The sequence below is a fragment of the Lasioglossum baleicum genome, chromosome 1, assembly GCF_051020765.1.
Source record: "Lasioglossum baleicum chromosome 1, iyLasBale1, whole genome shotgun sequence".
Taxonomy (NCBI): Eukaryota; Metazoa; Arthropoda; class Insecta; order Hymenoptera; family Halictidae; genus Lasioglossum; species Lasioglossum baleicum.
This window is the reverse complement of record NC_134929.1, coordinates 19,865,498-19,888,346: the sequence shown is the minus strand read 5'-3', so window position 1 is coordinate 19,888,346 and position 22,849 is coordinate 19,865,498. Positions and strand designations below refer to the sequence as shown.

General features: G+C 40.8%; 1 protein-coding gene across 1 annotated transcript; it reads left to right on the top strand.

The window, feature by feature from the left end:
• Positions 1–3,561: 3,561 nt before the first annotated feature.
• LOC143214540 (nose resistant to fluoxetine protein 6-like) lies at positions 3,562–22,275 on the top strand. The gene is made up of 14 exons (XM_076435741.1): positions 3,562–10,496; positions 11,625–11,869; positions 12,894–13,087; positions 13,539–13,663; positions 15,159–15,401; positions 15,757–15,964; positions 16,039–16,204; positions 17,196–17,275; positions 17,561–17,656; positions 17,742–17,871; positions 19,426–19,600; positions 19,847–19,989; positions 20,062–20,187; positions 21,279–22,275. Exons 1-13 carry the CDS (start codon positions 10,280–10,282, stop codon positions 20,185–20,187), a joined length of 2,148 nt encoding a protein of 715 aa, XP_076291856.1. The 5' UTR covers positions 3,562–10,279; the 3' UTR covers positions 21,279–22,275.
• Positions 22,276–22,849: the final 574 nt, after the last annotated feature.

Sequence of the window (22,849 nt, the reverse complement as noted above, 5' to 3'; positions counted from 1 at the left end):
CCGAAGTGGTCGCTCGATCCCGATCAAACTGTAATATACCGAGAGGATTCTGAAGCGCTGCGACAATTTGCTCGGCGAGAAAAGAGCATAATTTTTGGCCGAATGGCAGACAGTCGATCCAGCGATCCGGAAGGCCGTTCGATTATGATGGAAGCTGTAATATAGCGCTCTCGAGCGATGCGATAATTTTCCCGGCTCGGTGTAAAGAAGAATAGAAGCGTGATTTTCGATGAAGGCGCTGCATCTCTTCTAATCGCGGCGTTTCCCCCGAGAACCTGCTCCGTAGTGCAAACATAAGTTCTAGTATGAAGCATGAGGAAGGAGCAAAGAGAGGTTCAGGGAAAAACCGTTCTGTATATATAGGTGTGTCTGAGATTTCGAGGAGAGCAGCGAGAACACTTCCAGCGTGGACACCGAGCCGAGAACGGTGAACGAAGAATCAAAGACAAATGATTACGAGCGACTCACTCTGTCCCTTGATCCTTCAATGGATCACCCCCTCCCCCCTTCATACCCTTGCCCCTGGTTCCGCGTAGATCGGTGGTCTTCGAGCTTCGTCGACTCGCGAAATACTTGACACTTTTCGGACGGCCTGTTCGCTCTTGTAATTAAATTATTGATTATTTAAACAACTGTGCGAGGTTGCGAAAAATCAAAGCAATTGGTTGAATAGAGTTTGAGTTAAATCTAGATTGATATAGTTGTACTTTCGTGACTGTAAATTGATTTTCTGAAGTGTGCAAGGATTAACAGATTATTTTTACGATTGTAATATAAAACATATTATTTTCTGAACATCTTATTTACGATCTTCCTCGTCTCAGCCCAAGCCGTCCCGAAGTGTCGAAAGATCATAAATTTTATTTGCGGAACCCCCATCATCCCCAGAAGAACAAATTGTCAAACCAGATCAATCTCGCAGACGTCAATTTCCAGCTTTCCGAATGTATTCTTTGAAAATTCCATCAAATTTTCATTCCAACTCGCGGAACTCTTGAAGAACACAGGTTCTGCGAGCATAAGGCTCGAAGACCACTCGCGTAGATTAACAATGAATAAAAGAAAACCACAAAAAAAGAACAAAAGGAGAGAAGTGTGGCAAGCTAGTAATCGTGTGCACAAACCGCTTTCGCTCCGAGAGTCAGTCTAGCTCCCCGTCTTCTCGTTTCCGGTTTCTTTGTTAAAGGACCTATGACCATCCAAGATCATCTTCGAGCCATCGATCATCGTCGATCATCGTTGGCTCGCATCGGTTTCCTTCCGAACCAACGCCGATCGCGTTGTGACGGCTGTTTCCTTGGTTTCCTTAGTTCCTTGGGACTCTTTTTCGCGTCTGACCCAATCAGAGGATTGAGGATACAATGTATGTAAAGTTTTAGCTGTAATTGGTACCCCCACCCCCAAATTGAGCGTTCCTGCAGCAGTGGGCGGCGCTATGGGTGGATTCTCAATGTTTAAAGCGTGTCACTCACACGTGATTGACGTGGAAATTAACATATTAATCAAAATAGACTTAATCTGAGTATTAACACGTCTCTTAGGCCCGTCCACGCTTCCAACCCTCCAATGCAAGCTTAAGTACATGCCCTCGAGTCAGCTTGCTGTGCCTCTTAGATATTAGGCACTCTAAATTGGATTCTTAAGTGCTTGTGGATCAGAAATAATCGGATTGCTACAACTTCGCCACAATCTGCAACATCTCTAAACTAACTTTCAGTTTCAATAGAAAGAATTTGCCACTAGCAGGGCGACCCAGTCTACATTGTATCCTTATTTGTGATTCTGAATCCTCGTAACCACGATCTTCCTCTTCTAAGCGGTATAGTGATACATACCTCGATAACTGTCGCACATAGTCGTTATAAAACCCTTGATAAATCAAAAGACAGGTTAACAACTCAGCACTGTCCGATAAACACATTTCCGATTGTTTTCGTTCATTATATCAATATTTCTCTAGGCACTATAAGCCAAAGGCATTTTTTCAAAATATGACTGACGCAGTTCCGGAACATCGGCATGCTGACGTGGGCATTCAACATGATGATAATTATACTGGAAGACACACTCGAGAAAGGCATAGTAATAATTCAATTTAGTTTACGCCCTTACAAAAAAGAAGAGTACATCCAGGCTCATGTCAATCACATAACAGACGTTGCCACAACGACAGTTATCGAGGCAATCACAGGGATTAGAATTGCGCGACTGAGCTGCTTCGACGTTTGACAGGCGTTTGGCAAGGTTGAATTTAGAAACCTGTAATGCGGATGCTGTCAGGTTAAGATCGGCTCGCGGCGTTTATCAAGACTCGTTTCAGTATAGTCAGGCGGGGATGACGAATCTAAGTCGGCCAGCATCCGTTACCCGAAATACAAGCGGAATGAGATTCTTGGACAATTTCCAGTTCAATCAGCGGCCTTGCCTGTCGCGTAGGAATTCCGGAGCCCAGAAAAAATGCAAATAGCAAATTCCTTGAAAGAGTTCAGTCGCCGTGGACACCGAACTTAGGCGAACCAGAGTCTCGAACTTCGTTCCACCCTCCCCCAGTTCGTCCTTCCTTCATCCTTCTATCGGTTCCATTACGAGAGAGTACAGTATTTTTCTATGCTTGTCACCAATCTCGGCAGCTGTTCGTGCGAGTCTCAGCGATCTAGATCTAGATACGATCGAACGAGGATCTTCGAGTTCTCCGATCACGCGCTCTATTTTTTCAAGAGCCTGAGCGCTAGATTTTTATTTGGACAACGCGTGTCGGCCAGCTCGAGATCCCTGTTTTCGAAAATGTCGCGTCCGAGGAAGGGGAACGATCGACGCGGGGTTGGCTCGACTGACCTTGAATCATAGTCCGTTGGTCTATTTAGCGAGTTCCGCGTCGCACGTGTCTAATCCTAGAGACAAGCTGTCGTCCAGTTGTTCCCCGAAAGGCCATGGATGAGGATTTCGAAACGTGCTCCTCGGGCTTCAAGGTCGTTGAAACTCGAGAAAGACAGCCTGATCGATGCCCTTGATAGTTTCGATCAATTCCGGGCTCCTCTCCTTACAGGATTTCTCCATTCTTTTTCTTACATGGACGAGTTCGTTCGGTTTCCTTCCTTTTCTTCCTTCCCGAGTACCTTCACCTTCTTTTACTCCGACACCCTAACCCAGACCGTTCTCATCCAGCGGATATTAACGTTGTGATATTTTACAATATTGTAACGACTACTCGTTATCGTCTCTGTGTATTATGAATTGTATTATAAACGATTCAGTTTTATTTTTTTTTTTGCGAACTGGCTTCTAGGCGGCCCGCGAGGCCCGCGTTTTCAGTCTTTTTTTTCTGATTTATTGATTGTTGACGATTTGTCTGATCCTTACTTTGTGAGATGGACGCGAAACTACCATGTGCTGATAATAACACTTGGAAAATCAGAGCCCGGCGTCTTCTTTATTGTCACTTGCCTGATCTTCCTCGATCTTCATCCTCCGATCCTGGATCGTCCTGCGGAAGGTGAGAAATGTTGTTTCAATCCTTAGCACCGCGAGTAGTGTTTGGTGCCGTGAAATGTCAATTTTTAGGGTGAAGCTTTCAAGAAATGAACACTTCGTTTTTGATCGATTTGCTTCCTTCCAGTGCAAATAAAAATAGCATTGATGCTATATCTGGCAGAAAATATTCTTATTCTATCATTATTATTACTGTTCGATTCTTATCTTCGATAAATATTAAAGATTACGAATTGGCTGGCGGTTATCATGAGAACTTGTTTTTCAATCTTCCGCCAACAAACAAAAAAATATTCATTTGCACCAAACAATCTCAATCGAAAAAATTCTTCCATATCCGCGGAGTATGCGGCAAATTGTGCTAAAAGTATCAGCAAAAACCTAATTTTCAGCATTTACATAAACAACATCCCTCGTCGAGGCGTGCAGTGCGCGTGCCACAGTTCCTCATACGTCATGTTCTCCGGTTCAATGGTGCTTTTACGTATTGTTTATGCTAATATCGCTCGTCATGAATATTCTAGATCTCCATAGGCCGAGGGATTTTCATTTGTAAAATACCTTGACGAATCTCATTGTTCGAACAATACAGCATCTATTCGCTACGCGTATCTATGTACAGCAGGATGACACGTGGAAACTCGTAGATCGTCGTCCTTGATCTTCTGCAGCGTCGATCTTGATGTCCCCTAACGAATAAAAAAAAACTTTTTAAAAAGAAAAAACGCACTAAAAAGTATAAAGTAATTTCCATTTCATTTATGTGAATACACACGAACTTAAATACAATACAATCTTTTCGGAGGCGGCGCAAATATATTATTTACATATAACTATATTAGTATTCAGAAGAATTTAAGGATTTTCGTAATTTCCAGTGTCGACAATTTTCAATTTTGCGCCGCCTCCGAAAAGATTGTATTGTATTTAAGTTCGTGTGTATTCACATAAATTAAATGGAAATTATTTTATACTTTTTAGTGCGTTTTTTCTTTTTAAAAATGTTTTTTTTTATTTCACACTTTTTTATACTTTTTAGTGCGTTTTTTCGAAGTAGATTTAACTTTTTCTTAAAAGTTTTTTTATTTCATACTTTTTTTTATCTCTGTCAGCCGTCACATTCCAAATCATAATTTATAAATATCTGAAAGCCGCAATCGATAACGGTAACGACGTCGCGTCGTTACTGTTCCTAATGTCTAACATTCAGCGGAGTTCACAACGGTATCGCCACCCTACATTTTCGCAAATAAAATCATAATCAATAAAAAAATGTAAAATTTTTTTGCACGATACCATCCCGGGAACATACTCTACAAGATGCAAAAGGTTTCGTTCCGATTGGTCCATCCATCTCGGCGTAATCGGTGAACATACATAGAAAAAAAGCGAAAAAAAATAGGCACATACAGATCGAATTGAGTGACCTACTTCTTTTTCGAAGTCGGTTAAAAAGGGACACAAACTGAACGATCGTGATTACATAAGTGATACGCATGATCGAACCGCAGTCGCAAGAACCAAATTGCGATTAGGCTATCAACAGGAAACGAGCGATAAAGCGAGAAACGTCGACGACGAGGAAATCCTCGAGTTCGGGTGCCGAAAACACGAGTTGAAACACGACAGTCAAAGTCCGGGGAACCTGAACAAATAGTACACTGTACACGTATTGAATATTATTATCCCTGGGATTTGTAAACTCACGTAGCGAAACGATTTACAAACGATCCCGCGTGCGTCGTTCATTTTTCCGCGATTGACGCTGAACGCCATCTTTACGCTGATGACGTCCATTGTCGGCCTGCGTGGGCATTACACGATCTGGAATCATTGTAGATAATGTAGATGTCTTAAAGCGGACCCTACACGGTCAATCGGAATGACAGTCACGTCGAAGATTGACATTCGGATTGATCGTGAAAGATTAATACTGACGGACTGATGAAATGGACTGACGGATTTCCAGATATTTGCAAATGAATGGAGAGCCGCACACGGGTCGATTCATGGTCGACTGAAATCGCTGCGATTCCAATCGCGTGCGATCGGAAGCGAAGCAGAACAATCGCGTGGATCGTATACGAACCGCGCGACTCATGGAGGTAAGTTCGTGCAGTTCATGTAATTTAAATGGACGGCCTTAGATATGTTTATAACTTTCGATTTCTGGCGCACTTGAAATTCGAAAACAGTATTCATTTACAGCCTCCGCCTTTCTCCGGCAAAAACTCGTGTCGCGACTTTTTAAAGAACTCATTTTAGACGATCAATTAACGTCACCGGTTGCACGCAATTATCGCAGCGTACAGCAGCTGGCAAAAGAAAATGAACGAACTGGTATTCCGGCGTAATGTCGCTTTTACGAATTACTATACTCGAGGGCAAGGAATAACGTTCCTGGTTCGTTGCACACAACCCCGGACAATGATTAACCTGTCGACGCTATGCTTGCATATCAACGACGTTATGCGATCTATCTGGATGGTTATGGTTTGTCATCGTTCTCTTCGGTATCAGCTGATAATTCTCTTTGGCTTTCGCCGAAACTCAATGATCTGGGCAAATCATTGTTTTATTTCTGCCCGTTTCGCGGAAACCGTTCTCGTGGCCATCGGGAAGTGTTAGTTGGCAGTGTTGGCACTCTGCATTTGCACTTCGCTTGCGACGCAAGGGCGGGTCATGGCCGACACAAAATCGTGGAACTTTTGACAGACTCGAGACAAGTTGATGGGACATAAGGTGATAAACTACAGCTCAGACACTGTACAATATGGGAAAAATAGCAGCTTGTAAAACTAGTCTGCATTGTTTTGTCCGACAAGTAAAAATGTATTAGAATCCGAGATTTATTCACTCTTTGTTTACTCACTCGTTAATGCCGATGATTAATTCAATTACAATGATAATTAGAATAATAGCTCTATAGACCGTCGTTCGATAAAAGAATTCTCCAGCTCTGCTCTGCGTTTATGCATCACTTACGTTTTTTCTCAAGATGGTTGCACTCAATTATTGCAGCGTACAGCAGCTTGCAAAAGTTTCCTTACGCGTCGCCGAGGATTTTAATAGAATCGAGTTGATGAAGCACTCCGATAAGAAGATCTACTGTTTTGGAATTTCAGTTGAACAGTTCGTAATCGTTTGAAGTCAAATCGGAGTTAAAAGATCTGCAAAAAGTGGAATGAACGAACCGTTATTCCGGCGTAATGTCGCTTTTACGAACTACTATACTTGAGGGTAGAGAATCACATTTCTGGTACGTTGCAAACAACCCCGGGCAATAATTAACCTGTCAACGCTATACTTGCATATCAACGACGTTATGCGATCTGTATCTGGTTTGTATACATATGTATACGTATTTGTCCGAAGACATCCGTTTGTCATCGTTCTCTTCGGTATCAGCTGATAATTCTCTTTGGCTTTTTACAAATTGATCCTCTTTTTCTTGACGTATTACGCCATCTATCCCTAAATATGTAAACATACCTGTAGACGCCAGGCAGGCATTTTCCTGCAGGGACTTTTGTTGGTGTTAGTATACCGCTAATATAATAATCCATTCTGATGGGAGGACTCGTTTGTTTCCTTGGACGACGAAAAAATGATTCACTAAGAAAACAAAAGATGGAAATTCAGCTATTTTCATTCAACATAGACAAGATAACATCTCTAAAGCGAAGAACAAGATTTAATGGTTACAGAAAATGGTTAGCAGCTACAACATCAACAATTCTGTAAATAGGCTAATTGCACTTCAACTTCGGTCAGCAGCAATTCCCAATTTTGATTAGGAATTGCTGCTGACAACTTTAACAGAACAGGTTTCAAACGCAAACAGGTTTGCGACGACGTGTTCACCAAGTAATCATTATGAAAAAGATTGTAAAAATGAGTCGCTCTCATTCTAACCTGCTGGAAGACGTTATCGTGTATCCTTCTCGGTCCAAATGTTGCCCGGCCGGTTGCCGATGCCGTCCACCAGATCGGCAACTATTTTTGGTGGCTCCACCAGTTACCGTAGTCTAATAGGTTACATTTGTTTCAATGCCCCACGACGTGCTGAGCCACTGGTGGCGCAACCGAGTTGCGTTACCATCGACAAATCAGAAGATCCTTATCCAGAATACATTACGACTGAAATCGTGTGTCCTTGTCCTACATTCATTTCATTTCAACGAATTTGACAAAGACATTTAAACGCGTTCTACGAAAATTTATCGATGACATTTTACATTAGGTGTACAAATTAATTCGTAGCCCATCCTTCGTACATTTAGAAACGAATTTCTCCCTTTAACTATGCGACTTTGCAATTACGAACACACACGACGACGACGCACAGTGGGAAATTTGGACCAAACTCGATTCAAAATCAAAGAACTTTCGATAGAAGTGATGTGGAGCGATGAAATTTCTTTTAAATTAAAGCTGAAACTTTGCAGAATATGGGAAAAATAGGTAGATTATGGTACGAACGCTTTTTAACGTTGAGAAAATTCGTTAAACATGTAGAATTTCAAGTAAATGTAGTTTCTTCAGTACCACGCGCGGAAAAATTTGTTTTTAACATGCTATACATAGTATACATCATTTCCCGTAGATTTTTTCACGCTGATAAAAATAAGAGTAAGGTATCACCAGAAGTTAACGAATTCGTTCATGAGATGTAAGTTAAAAACCTTAAATACTTACCTTACTTCCTGTGTAAATGATAATATAATCGTGGAAAATAGATATCTTATTTAAATTACATTACAGTCACACATAGCCTACAAGGAGTGCCAGCGACAATCGCAGCGATACGTCGGGTGATAATTCGTCAAGTGATATACGTCAAATAAACGTTCAAATACTTCATTATGTTTAATTTTATTGCGTTTATTATGTATTAAAAATTATTACATTAGTTTTGCTCACAAAAATCGATTTCTTGCAAAATCCTGAGTTCGTAGACAAATTTTGGGACCAGATTTGAAATCAGCCTGAAAAGATCTACGGGAAATGATGTATAGCATGTTAAAAAAAAATGTTTTCTGCGCGTGGTACCGGAGAAACCACATTTTCTTGAAATTCTACATGTTTGACGAATTTTCTCAACGCTAAAAAACGTTCGTTCCATAATCTCCTTATTTATCCCATATTCTGCAAAGTTTCAGCTTTAATTTAAAAGAAATTTTATCGCTCTACCTCATTTCTATCGAAAGTTCTTTGATGTTGAATCGAGTTTGGTCCTTTCCCGCTGGGCGACGCGACGTAGTGAAAGGAAAGTAAAATTGTATATGTATGACAAAAATCCTAGCACAATAAACGTAATATAGTTTACACAAGTGAGTCATACGCCTAAGAATGATTAAGTATTTGAAAGTATCAAGTGTAAGAGTAGCACTAGCTATTAAAGTCGAGTAAATACAAAGCAGAGTATTTACTTAAAAAATTAACAAAAGGCTCCGCTCGGTTTTACGTATACCGCTGAAATTTTGGTGAGTTGAAAATAATACATTGATGTCTCTAAATTCTCGAAACATGTAACAGCGAAAGGAAGGAGTCATCAATTAGTAACTTCTAAATTCTTCTGGTCTCTTCTAAGAGTGGTCTTTTCCTAAACTCTTCCGATAGTTCATCTGGATATAACGTAGTTCTTGACTATTACTAGATTCTTACGAAAGCTATACATACACCAAAAAAGCTTAACGATTTATTCTAGTTTTAGAATTTCATTATACAGATAAATAATTAAATAATTGGTTTTAAAGATATCGTTATACATATTGTTCAAGATTGGCGCGCCCGAGCGCCATATTATCACACCGGCGCCAATCTTGAACACATATATTATTCAATCTGCACATTGGTCCTATCGATCCTGATCTACTGAACCCCGATCCGGAACCACCGACGCGCACTGCGGAAAATGGTGGTCAAGCAGGACAACCTAAAACACGAATTCGTGTAATCATAATGACTAGACTGCGCATTAATAATTCTGATAAATCTAAAACAGTTTAAGAATATTCATAATGCATAAAATCTACAGACTAATTATGACAATTTTTGGGTATAGTAGCGGATGTAGTGAAATTGTCTTCATCAATAGCAAGACATAGAATCCAAATAGTATTATACATTAATAACATCCGCCAAATTCTACGATTTGTCTTCGAAAGCGTAAGTTAGCTGATCGAAGTGACTAGCATGGTGCAGGAAAGGGTGAGTATGGTAACGCAAAATCCTTAACAGTTCGGTAGATGACCGTGAAATCGTATCAACGATCGTCGTCGACGACCGTCTCGACGCCTGTATGGTGGGGCACGGTTTCACGGCTCAACTTCAAAGGTACAACGATGCCGATGACGACGCAGGCCATGAGGACGGCTTGCTTTCCATTCGGATTCTGTGATTATGACTTCTCCTCTGCACGGCAGTTCTTTCCCGGTCGTCGTATCTCCTTGGTCGGCGCGTGCTCATGCAAATAAATTGTGACTCCCTCTGCCGATACGGTCTGTCTGTTCGGGATCGCGGTAAGGTGATCGTCGAGATCCTAGGATCCACAGGAAAGATCATCGCGCGGTACGGCGTTGGTTTTCGGTTCGGTTTACAACACCGATCGCCGGCAACGAACCGGCAGTGCCACTCGGTACGCGAAACCATCAGCTTCGGACAAATTCTAGAAAAACCGGGCGGCAGGTTACACGCGGCAACGATCCACGTTTAAACCAGGACATGCTGTAAAGTTGTTGTTATCAGTGAGCAACGCATCTATCATTGATCCGTCGACAGAGACGATATGATTTCCTACGCGAAGGTGTTGCTGTTAGCAGCGTTATGGGCGCAGGGTTGTTTCTCGAGCATGGCTGTCGAGCCTAATCGAGAGGCTATGAGGGAGACCATGCCCCTGTATACGGTCCTCAGCAACCTAGAACTGTTGAACAACACGCAGTGTAGAGAGGAGTTGCAATCGCTGCGGGATGCCGTGGACCACAAAGTCCTGTGGGGCATGAGACGTTAGTAGAAGAATTTTCCATCGAATAGTTTGAATTTCGGTTAATCCTTTTTTTGGTGGAGTCGAACGGTCGTGCGATGTCAATAGAAGAATTTACACGCTTTTCTTTCGCTTTCGTTTCTGTAGGGGATGAATCATTTTCGGGGTTGTTTGAATCGGATTGATTGGGGCACATAATAAAACAGCTTAATTAACCTGACTGGATAGCTTCGAGCTGTTGATTAACGCGGTATTTCGACGGTAACGGACGGTGAGTGGAGGGATGGAAGTAGAGAACCGCGAGGAAACTCCGTAACAGGCTCGTTTCCGTTCGCGTGTATACATAGGGACGGTTACGCCGTTGGATAATTCGGGCCGATAACGCGTTCGACGCTTGTGCAACGCTCACCACGCGGGACGGTGTGTCACGATTACGCGACGATCCTCTCGATCGTCGGATTTTTCGCGAGGCCACGCCGCGGCAACCCCGACATCGATCGTCTCGCGACTTTCTTCACGTTACACAAGAAACTAGTTTCGTAGGAGGCTCGGAAACGCTAGGCTACGAGCCGGATCAATGCCGACTCGATTTCCTGAGCTCGATCGTGTTTGTTTCGCGGTCGCCGATGGTTAGGGTTGCCACCCCCTCGAGATCTCGCCAGCGGGGTAGGGTTTGTTCGGTCGCGGTGGGAAGACGCATGTAGAATGTGATGGAAATTACAGCGACTTGCTGGGTAGCGAAAGTGAGGTAGCTGCTTACTAGCTGAGGAATGAAATGATTAGGGTGAAAATCGTTCTGGTTAAAGCTAGAAAATTAAAGACATTCTCCAAGACGAATTTCAATGATGATTCAAAATGATAGCGTTTCATTTGCCGGACAAGTAATGAAACAATTAGCAGAAGAGTCGGAAACATTCTTTGTCAAATTTGATTCGGATGAATGGAATAATTAGGACAACATAACAGCATCATGTCAAAAAATAAGTTAATTCAAGAAATAACTTTAATGTATTCGAGTGTGCAAGGTACAATTTTTTATTTAGCTGAGAAATAATGAAACCGCGGGACAAATATTAGAGACATCGTCCGGCTAGGTTATTCACCTTGTGATTGTGCACGTCGACTCACTATGAATTGTTTGTTTATGAAGTTCTGGATGTTAGTGGACATCCTGGCTCCGGATTTACTATCGGGAATAATTTCTGGCCGGGTAGTCGGATGGGTTGCATTTACATACATTATAAGAGGAACATCCCCGTGTCATTGAAGCACATGAGGAACGTGTCGCAGTATCGCGACCCAAATACCGAGTTCCCGCCGTATCCTGTGCAATACTATATCGCGAGGTTCGTGCATAATAGCACGCAGCAGTACCATTTGGGAATGAAGGGCCAGGTATGATTCATTTCTGTTATTGTTGGCTTTCGTTGCATGAATAGTTTCATTTGCGAGAATCAATGTTAAAACAAAATAATTCATTCATGCGAAAACACAGTGTAATACTTGCACTTATCATTCAATCAAAAAGGGTCCATGCACCGTTTAAAAAGAAGTCACTTTTTCCAAAATACACCGAACGACTTAGAAGGATAATAATCAATGGAAGTTGAAATTCAATGAAAGTTGAATGAAAACGAAGTCGGAGAAGTATAACGCCAGTATCTGAAGAGGAAAAAATCAATTTCCACCAAGTTTCCATATTTTGCTTGTCAAAAGCTTAGGAAGATCTATAAAAAAACAGTTTTGCACGGTTCAAAGAATCTAATGAAACCGTTATAAGCAAAGAAACGATTCAATTCGTATTCTCGATGCTGGACCAGAAATGTCTCAATTTGTATAAATTTGCTGCACCGACTGGAAACTTTATTAGAAAGATAAGAAATCTTTTCGATTTTTCGACTGCTCCACAGCTTGCCAAAGAAGAGATATGTTAAAAAATGTTAACTCTCACTGTCTAAGATGTCGCAATTCGTTGTAATAATGAAAAGAACTCCTATAACATTGAACTGAACTCGCAACAAAGATTCCAACGTTTATCCAAAACCAATATGAATCTCGTAAATATTTCACCTCAGTTTTCTTTGATTCCGAAAAAGTCTACGCACCGAAAATCTATTAATAGTCCTTTGAGACCCTGTGCTATATCCAAAAGAATCTCCGAAATCTTCCCAAAGACGTCAGATTTCATGACCTGCTGTTTCCGCGACATAAAACCGTGAATGAAATTAAAGGAGTCTGACTACGACAAAATAAATAAAACGAATATTCCAGAATACAAGTATTAGAATTGAAATCATTCAAATAAATAATTCGCAAGGTAAACAGTACTTCCAACACCCAGCCGCCTCGACGATGAAACGTCGTCGTCTCCTAGAAACTTACGGGGTGATCTGTATCACTCGGAATCGTTGTATTTTAGGACAACGTGGTGATGGGAATGTGTCTGCCATCATCCTGCACAGTGGACGAGTTAGCAGTAATCATAGAGAAGATCTTCCGTGATAGGACTCTCCTAATTGGGCAACTATACTCCGCAGACTTTAAGTTGGTCGAGGTCTCCGATCTGACAGATGATCACCAGTGGCTGCTGAGCGGCCAGAAGATCCTAGCGATGTAGGTAGCTAAACATAATCGATCCTCTTCCCATGATCATCGACAACAAATCGATAGACCATTTCAGAAAAATTCGTAACTTGTTACTCTGATCTATAGACGGCGGATTTGATTGAAAAAAGCATGAAATGAATTTAATATTATTGGTATATTATTTAGAACCTGCTAAAATTATTAAGAGATGAAATCAATTTGTATGTAGCTCCTTTTTCTTGAAATTGATACAGATCATTTTTATTTTACATAAAGTTCTACGATTTACTGATTTGTATATTGAATCAGTAATGTCACGTTTGGTGTCGTTGAGTAACCCGAATTTTCATGGATACACCTGACCGTGTGATTATTATCCTCACGAAAACATTCACGCCCCTGACGGAAATTATCGCTTCTTGCGTAATAATCGAGGTACTCTGAAAATATTGACATTTCGTGATTTGTTTACTCGCAGACTTTGGTTGTTGCTGTCCCTTGGCGTGGTGATCGTCGCTACCGTATACGACGTCATGTTTTACCAAACACGACTGATGAAGAAGAGGGACTTCCTCACGTTCGAGAATACTAATAACACTGCAGGTGAGCACGAACACCGCGATTGTGGATCGCGCTTGATCGAAGGATCAAGATTGATTGTGTTACGTCCCGGAGTCTGACTTTCGCGAAATTATCGTTCCGCGACCGATTCCCCTTACTGGACGCTCAAATGCGATACAACCTTTTGTCCACGCGGCACGTTACGTCCGACGTCTGACTGGGAACCACGACTTTCGCCAACATGCGTATTCTACTTAACGCTTACAGGTAGTAGATTCGCCCAAAGCGGCGGACGAGAACAGAGATAACAGACGGCGCGAATCTTTGTAGGGAAATATTTAGCGACTTATCGGACAGTTGAGTATGGCGATCGGAGAATACAGGCAGGCTTCCTTTATGTGAACTGCTTTCGTTGCTCGTTGACGGCTACAGTCGAATCAGGTTGGATCGTCGTAGGTAGAACGATGACCCTCACTCTGAAGATCACGGGAAGATCATGTCGTTGGTGGTCCTCGGTTGACGGGGGATACCCCGCTGTTGTCCTCCGTCTCGCGTTCGTTGACGCGCACGAGCTTCCGTAATTGATAGCGACGAACGCGAATTGAATAGGAAAGTATCGCAAGCGCGAGGATGTAGGGAGAAGAACTAAGTAAGCGAGACTCACTTATTAAATTAATAACTGTGGATATATTTGTAACGTACGAAGTGGAATTACAATGAATTAGAATCGCGTGATATAGTAAGACCGCTTGAAGGCGGAGAAGAGCGAGGACTCGTCGGAGTCCGGACCGGGACATCCAGGAGGCGACGAGTCTTGAACGAACGAGACAGACTGACTGTCCGAATTGAACTGAACTAACTGAACTCTTTTTAGGATCGTGAGGTCGAATACATAGGTGTCTTATCTTCTACACGATGTCTCGTTAGACATAACGCTACGGATGTTAGAGATGCGCGATTAATGATTACGGTGAATGCTACGTGATACTGCTACGGGGAATACATTAAGATATGATTATTAAACAAGGGTTAAGATAAGAATGGGTGTATGGTATGAGGTGAGAATCGGATGTGATGATCGGAGCGAAGTATCACTACTTATAACTAATGAATATTATTAATAATTACGGTTACAATATCCTACTCTTATTAACTATGCTTATAACCTATGGCAACACGTCAGCAGACGTGACAATTGCCATCGATCACTCCGATTCCCTTGATCTTTCGTCAAAATTTAGGAAACTTCGAAAAGTACGCGATATTTGACTTCTAGACTGCACATTTTTATCATTAGAGATTCGCAAACATTATTTTAAAAAGTACTTCATTTTATTTAGTTTTTGTCGCTTACACAACTGTAATTGTAATGCGTCAATATGCAGAACATTTTTATCGAACATGAAACTCCATAGTCTGTTTGAAATTCAATGTCAGACATACCCTTTTGGAACTAAGCTTTTTATCTTGTTTTGAACATGATCTCGCGCTTCAATTCAAGCTTAACAATGAAAATCGGAAAATTGAATGCACGCAGAATTGAAGAACGACGTGGAAGCGAAGCGCGAACCGGAACCGGGAAGCGTCTGCTTGGACGAGCTTAAGCCGGAGAGTATGACAGCGCAGATTCTCATGTGCTTCTCTGCATACACGAACGCAAAACGGATTTTCACATTTAAAACTGGAGCGGACGCGGTGCCAGCATTACACGGCATCAAGTTCATGAGCATGGTGTGGGTCATTTGCGTGCACACCGGTTACTATACCTACAATTACATGGGTAAGGGAGTCTCTAACAAATTAGCAAATTGTTCTGCAACACTTTCCTAATCGGGCAAAATTCTTAAGCTGATTTAGACATGATGCACGATGCTGATCAAAGACATTTTTTTAGCAAAATTCTACGTGTTGAAATTTTACACATTTTTATATATTCCTATCTGTTTGGTATGCATATAGTGATTAGACTACGGATTTTATGCATTTACGACAAAAATGACTAGATTCAATTGAGAATAGTGAAAATATTCAAAGTTAAATATTGAAATTTTTAAATTTGAATTTTTAAATTAAAAAATTTTTAACTCTGCAGTCTAGTAGTGAAAGGTAACACGCCGATTTTTTTTCTATTTCAGTGAATTCAGCAGTGGGCGCGATGTACACGGACGCGTTCCTTGAGCAAATAATCAGCAACGGGACCTATTCTGTGGACACGTTCCTTTGCGTAAGCGGGTTCCTGATGAGTTCCATCTATCTGAAGGTGATGCGCAATGAGAAACCGACGTTGACACTCGGTATAAGCATGCTGCGGCTGATTCAACAGACCATCAAACGATTCATTAGGTAAATGCATCTTGCAATCAAGATCCCTGATATCATCGAAACTGAATTGTCTTTCTAAACCGTTGCATTTTTAGGCTCACGCCAGCGTATCTGATCGTGATATTGATCGCAATACTAAACTACACTTATTATGAAAAGACGTCGACGTATCAGATCTACGAGTCCCCGAGTTACCATTGTTCGAAATACTGGTGGAGGAACCTGCTCTACATCAACAATTTCTACTCGTGGGAAGAACTGGTACTGAACACATTACTTATCTCGAAATAATTTATTTTTCATTGCAATTGACTTCGAACGACCATGGGCGACCGTGAACGTCAGGGTTATCAAAATAAACACCAGACACACCCACCCAGTGTTTCACACGCACCCATTGTTTCTAAATTATACTCTAGATTCTTACGTATTTTCACGTGCTGATTACGAATATGATATTGAAAATTTGCGCAAATGTTAATTTCTTAACGGAAACCTTCTTTTTAGAACACTGGGTGCGTGTTAAGCACTGGGTGGGTGTGTGTGGTGTCAGGCCGGCTCTTTCCACCTTCCCGTTTTCTACCTCATCTCTACATAGTCAAAATGTAAACAAACGCCGCACCGATACAGGTTTACGTTGCAGCGGAGCGTGTAGGAATACGAAAAATTCAATACAGTATTCGCGATAGTTTTTTGCAAATATCTCGAAAACTAAAAGCGACCCCCCCATATTGGAAAAGGAAAAAGTTGTTCAAAATGTCAATATCTACAACATATTTAAATTTTATCAAAATCGGAGTGGGCAGTACTTTTCTGTATAATTGCCAATAAAATAATAAATAAAATAATAAATAATAACCCACTTTAAAGTACAAAATGTTGTGTCGGTAAGGTAGAAAATAACACAGTAATGATAGGTAAATTTTTTCTAAACAAATATCTCCTAAACAAAGCCGCGGACGACGTTTTTGCAAAGGAAAAAGTTGTCCCAAATGTGTAGATATATAACATATTTAAATTTCATAAAAATCGGAGGAATACTTATATAGATATAGAATGTTTAAATAATTATAGTTTTTTGCAAATATCTCGGCAACCGTTCATTTCCGCACAATAATTCTTTCGGTTTCGTATTACCCTCCTCCCCCCTGACCATACACGCCTAATCTCCACCACCGCAGGCGTTGTCACCATACTAAACTTCTGCCAAATTTGTGAACAGGATTATTTGCACGGTATGTCGTTGTTTCAGTGCCTCACCTGGAGTTGGTACATCGGCAACGACATGCAGTTCTTCATCTACGGCACCATCCTGCTGATGCTGTACTCTTGGTAAGCAGTCGTCTTCTTTGTCTGGTTCATAGTTTCCCAAAATCGAAATATTGCACATGAAATAGATAACAGAAATAGTTTACTCAAAGTGGTGCAGACAAAATATTTAAAATTTGGAGACTAAGATTTAACACTAGGTTTACGGATCAAAATAATGAGAATGTGTATATCCAAATTTTTATCAAAGAAATATTAAGAAAGATAGGGAAAGTATGGTCTAGACTGAACGATGTTTGAACGATTTTAAACCGGATAGCTAAATCCTAGTACGGTGAACTGTTACAGGCGGTCTTACATCGCCTTGAGTTTGGGCGCTGCAACGTTGATCTCGTGTATACTATCGAATGGATACATGGTGTACCATCTCGATTATGTGCCCGCGTAAGTATCTCTAAAGTACTCTCTCCTTGTCCAGTAGCGTTTTCTTAGGAACAAATTCTACAATTGTCTTTCTGTTTCTCTTCAGGACGGACGATATCCACAGAACGTTGACGGCATTGTACATGCGACCATGGCTCAGGATTGGACCATTCCTTGTTGGAATGTTCACCGCGACCATTATCGACAAGATGGACTACAAAGCGAACCTTACAACGGTAAAAACATTTTGTTCTACGGTCTAATAATTATATATTACATGTGTATTTCAGAAAATTTGTTGTTACGTCCCGGAATCTGACTTGCGCGATTCCCCATTCCCCTTACTGGACGCTCAAATGCGATACAACCTTCTGTCCACGCGGCTCGTACGTTCGACGTCTGACTGGAAACCACGACTTTCGCGAACATGTGTATACTACTTAATGCTTACAGGTAGTAGATCCGCCCGAAACGGCGGTCGAGAAGAGAGATAACTGAGACGGCGCGAATCTTCGCAGAGAAATGCTTAGCGACTTATCGGACAGTTGAGTATGGCGATCGGTGAATATAGGCAGGCTTCCTTTATGCGAACTGCTTTCGTTACTCGTTGACTGCTGCAGTCGAATCAGACTGGGTTGTCGTAGGGAGAACGATGATCCTCACTCGTCCTGGGAAGATCACGTTGTTGGTGATACTCGGTTGACGGGGGATATCCCGCTGTTGTCCTCCGTTTCGCGTTCGTTGACGCGCACGAGTTTCCGTAATTGATAGTGACGACCGGCGCGGCGCGGCAGGTGATACTCGTATTAGAGACTGTGTCGAATTGATATTCAGGGTGTCCCAGACCACCCGTACCACCCATTTATAATCTCGAAAATAGGTTATTTCCAAAAATTCAGAGTGTTTCTTTTATAAATTAGATGCGCTCTATCAAATGGTGATATTTGTAACTTCCGGTTTCGGCCGCAAATAGGTGATTGAGACCGGAAGTTACATTTTTCAAATGGAACATGGTATTTTTTATTACGGATTCGGATTCTATGCGATAAAACAAGAAACTTTTGTCTGAAACATTTTTTCAAGAAATGTCATTTTATGTCCTTTATGTAACCTTCAAAATGAGTCTTGGCGAAATAATGTTTTCATGATCTGTGTCATATAGCCCAATTTTTTATTCAAGCAATGCACTTTAATCAATAAAATATTTTCCACTTCATTCGATGAACTTTGGCCATCTTTCTGACATCTTTCTGGATTATGCCAAGGGCAGATAGGGAAACATTATTTCGCAAAGACTCATTTTGAAGGACATAAAATGACATTTTCTGAAAAAATGTTTCAGACAAAAGTTTCTTGTTTTTTCGCATAGGATCCGAATCCATAATAAAAAATACCATGTTCCATTTGAAAAATATAACTACCGGTCTCGATCACCTATTTCCGGCCGAAACAGAAAGTTAAAAATGTCACCATTTGGTAGAGCGCATCTGATTTATAAAAGAAACACTTTGAATTTTTGAAAATGACCTATTTTATAGATAATACATGGGTGGTACGGGTGGTCTGGGACACCCTGTATATTGAAGTAAAGAGAGGCTTTTGTGTTTCCCGTTGGAACCAAAAGTGGTGTCTCTCCGTCTTTAATCATTGTTTAAACATGTTTAAACAATCATAATGTATTAATATTGGATATCACTGTATTCGGGAAAGTCTACAGAATCTTTTGCTGCAATGAACAATTCAATATCTTTTATAATAACATTACACTAAGATTAATTTAAATATTACAGAAAAGCAAAATACTCGGCTGGACCATGAGCGTGCTGTGCAACTGCTCAATACTGTTCGGAGGTGTGGAAAGAAATATGCCGATGTACATAATTATTATCTACACCGCTATTGGCAGAACTTTATGGGGCGTTAGCATATCGTGGCTAATAGTCGCGTGTATAACAAACAACGCTGGTAATTAAGCTCTTCTTTCTCTTTATACTAGGTTTACCGAACCGTAAATTTCATAAAAATAACGAGATTGTGTCTCAAAATTTTTAGCTATTTTTTAAAGACAATACATAGCTAAAGATATAAATTCGTAGACTAATTCCTCATGGATGTAATCAAAATTAAAAATATTAGTCCGCGTCCCGTAAACCTACTGCTAACAACATAACATTCTTCGATCTTCAAATTTTTCTTCATTCTTGATCGCAGGTATCGTCAACCAGATTCTGTCGTTCAAACTGTGGATACCATTGGGCAGACTAACATTCTGCGCTTACCTCTTGAATGCATTGATTATAAGCTCGGTGAACTTGCATAATTTTTACCCGCAGTACTTTGACATGCTGGCAATGGTCAGTAGTAACATAATCGAAGAACTGACTAATTGAACGAATCGAAAATTATAATTCATTCCACTTTCTCAGACTATCATGGCCGTCGGATACACGGTGATCACTTACGTCTGCAGCATGGTGCTCTCATTGGTCGCGGAGGCGCCTGCCATAAACGTGCTCAAGATTCTGTCGAATCCGAACAGGAGGATGAAATGAGTACGTACAGATACAATTATCCTAAATTAGTGGGCTATTCCAATCCCTTCGCTATCATGGTTGAAACATGTCGTTTTCTTCGCACTAGAATTACCAAACTCCTTAAAATTATTAATTAATAAGATCTTCTCTTTTACAATTCGTGAACTTATAGAAATATTTTCATGAGAAATATTTTAGTATACTTTTTTATTCAAGTGCATGTTATCATAAAATCCTATGAAATCGGAATAAATTCAGTCCAGTTATTATTATAAAGGAATATACAACAGTCTCGTTTAGTCTGTTTAAACCGTTTCCTTTATAATTACTTTCTCACGGAACTTTTAAACAATCTTCGGTCTGATTAAAATGATACAGAAACATGGCATAATTCGTATTTGTACCTATAACTAGACAGCGGATTTTATAAATTTATGGCAAAAAGATTAGAAGAATTTAAAAATGCTATTATATTATTTTCAAGCTATTAAACATATTGAGAAAGTAAATAAATTTCTATTTCACTCTAGTTTGTTGCAATTTAGGTGGAAAATGTTTATGTTGCATTAAGATCCGCTGTCTACTTATTGTCTCTTGTTACTTCTACTAAATTAGAGAAACATTTGAATAAGCGACTGAGATCCAAACTATGATTTGATGTCGTTTCACTCAGCAAAAATGGCAGAAAAATATAAAGAAAATACTTGAAAATGTTAAAAGTTCCGTCACTAGATCAATATGCGCTGGCAATATCTCGTTCCGAGTAGCGAAGGCGACAAGCTTACCGTATGATCTCCTTTTGTTGGAAATATCAGACACCTTCCTCAGCGCGTGCAGATGTATGTGGTGAGTGAGCGAGTGCGCATATGCGTATGTGCATGGCGGGATCGGCGCGCCGAGTGAAGAATGTAAGAAAAGAATCGTCAGATCGAGTTCAATCGGCATTAAAAGTAAAACCGGTAAAATTACTAATTTGAGTTATGCGAGTTATAAAGTTTATACATTCAACGTTTAATAATTGTTAACCTTGTACATATTATATACAAAATATATAAAGTTATTCAAACATATAGAACAACCAAAGTTCACATTCCAACACTTTTTTTCAGGAGTCGGCGCGTATTCCCTTCATTCTACGACGTTTGGGAAGGAGGACAGGCCCGTAAAGAGTGGCTTGCGCAACATTCCTAAATGTTCTGCGTTCTCATTCCTTTTCATTGATCAACGAGCGTTTTGCACAGAGCCGTTGGTTCCGACGAGAAGAGGAGAGATGAGAAGGAGGAGAAGGAAGTGTGGCAGGGGGCGGGGGGGGGGGCACGTTTTACAATGAACTTCAGATTGTTAAAAGAAGGACTGGCGAATTGCGTGTCACGACCTGCAACTATGAGTGAACCGGGGAATGTATCCTGACTGGTGCCGATTGAGTCAGCGATCGGTTCGTTCGGGAGCCTTGCTCGCGTCGATCCTCCGGTAGAGAAAAATCTCCTAATTTGTCATTTTGCCACTAGGAAATTTCGACGATAATCCCTTAAGCTAGGTCTAGATTCCACCTCTAGTCTAGCTGGTCCATCTAGGTTACCACTTAATTTAAACACAAAGATCTTGCTTCGGATCCTAGGTTAGAGGTTGAACACTCTTGCTACACTTTAACAATTCTTTGATATCAGTGTCCTTCATTCGTTCTATGTTTATACAGTGAATTTGTGACTTCATTGCGGAGCCATAGCCAGCCATACTCGGATGACCGGCGAACTTTGGATATCACCGTATTGGTTATTTATTTTCGCGTACGTGAATGTTATAATCTGTTCCCGTCTGTCCGCGAGCTCATTTGAAATTCCTATTTTCCGTGCGGACGTTTTAGTTATTCAACCTTGAACGTTGTTCCAACGATAGAGATAGACGGCCCCGGTGCGAACTGGACTCTCTGGCTAATTGGATTTCGAAACAGGGATCGTTAATAATCCTCATCCCCTATTTTACAGAACTCGAACGCACGGCCCACCGTATATCTACGACCTACGCGTTAAATAAATATCAAACCAAACCTCCGATGCCTGTGCAACATTGTATATTGTATGTGCAAATTAAAGAAAATTCAACACATTTTCTCTCTCTCATTCTTTCACTTTTCCCAAGTAGCCACGTACGTCCCTAAAACGTACGTTTCAGGACCAGTTCACGTCCGAACGTCCTACGTCCATTCTGCGTACGTTTTAGGGACGTACGTGGCTACACGTGGCTACTTGAGTTATATTGATATAAAATTACAGCTGCAAATAAAAGAGTACAAAAAGTGTCCGTCGTTTTTCATCTTAAATTGGTCATTTATTGCGAAAGCACGGTACATTATGTTTTATTCAAAGTATTGTCCATCGCTGGTCACTACTTTTTCCCATCTTCCTGACAGCATCCGGATACCGCGTCGGAAGAACGCTTCATCTTTGGACGCTATCCCGTGTTATTTTCCACAAAACACGGTTTTGTGGAGATATGTTAGCTTTTTGTGTGAAGAGACTTGGCTGAGGTCGTGTAGCATTTATTTATTAGGAATAGGTACAATGTGGACCCTTTCCGCTAATTTTTTGATATTAAAACAATGTAGCTGAAGAGTGTTACAGTTCTAGTCAGTATAGGCAGTCATCGTGTAACGTTTGCTGGTTTAGGAACATAACAGCTA

Excerpts from the sequence above, each read along its gene's own strand:
- LOC143214540 (XM_076435741.1), top strand. The coding sequence starts at position 10,280 with ATGATTTCCTACGCGAAGGTGTTGCTGTTAGCAGCGTTATGGGCGCAG. Across the intron at positions 13,664-15,158 it reads GAATACTAATAACACTGCAG|AATTGAAGAACGACGTGGAA; the intron begins GTGAGCACGAAC and ends GAATGCACGCAG. Across the intron at positions 17,276-17,560 it reads CTGCTGATGCTGTACTCTTG|GCGGTCTTACATCGCCTTGA; the intron begins GTAAGCAGTCGT and ends GAACTGTTACAG.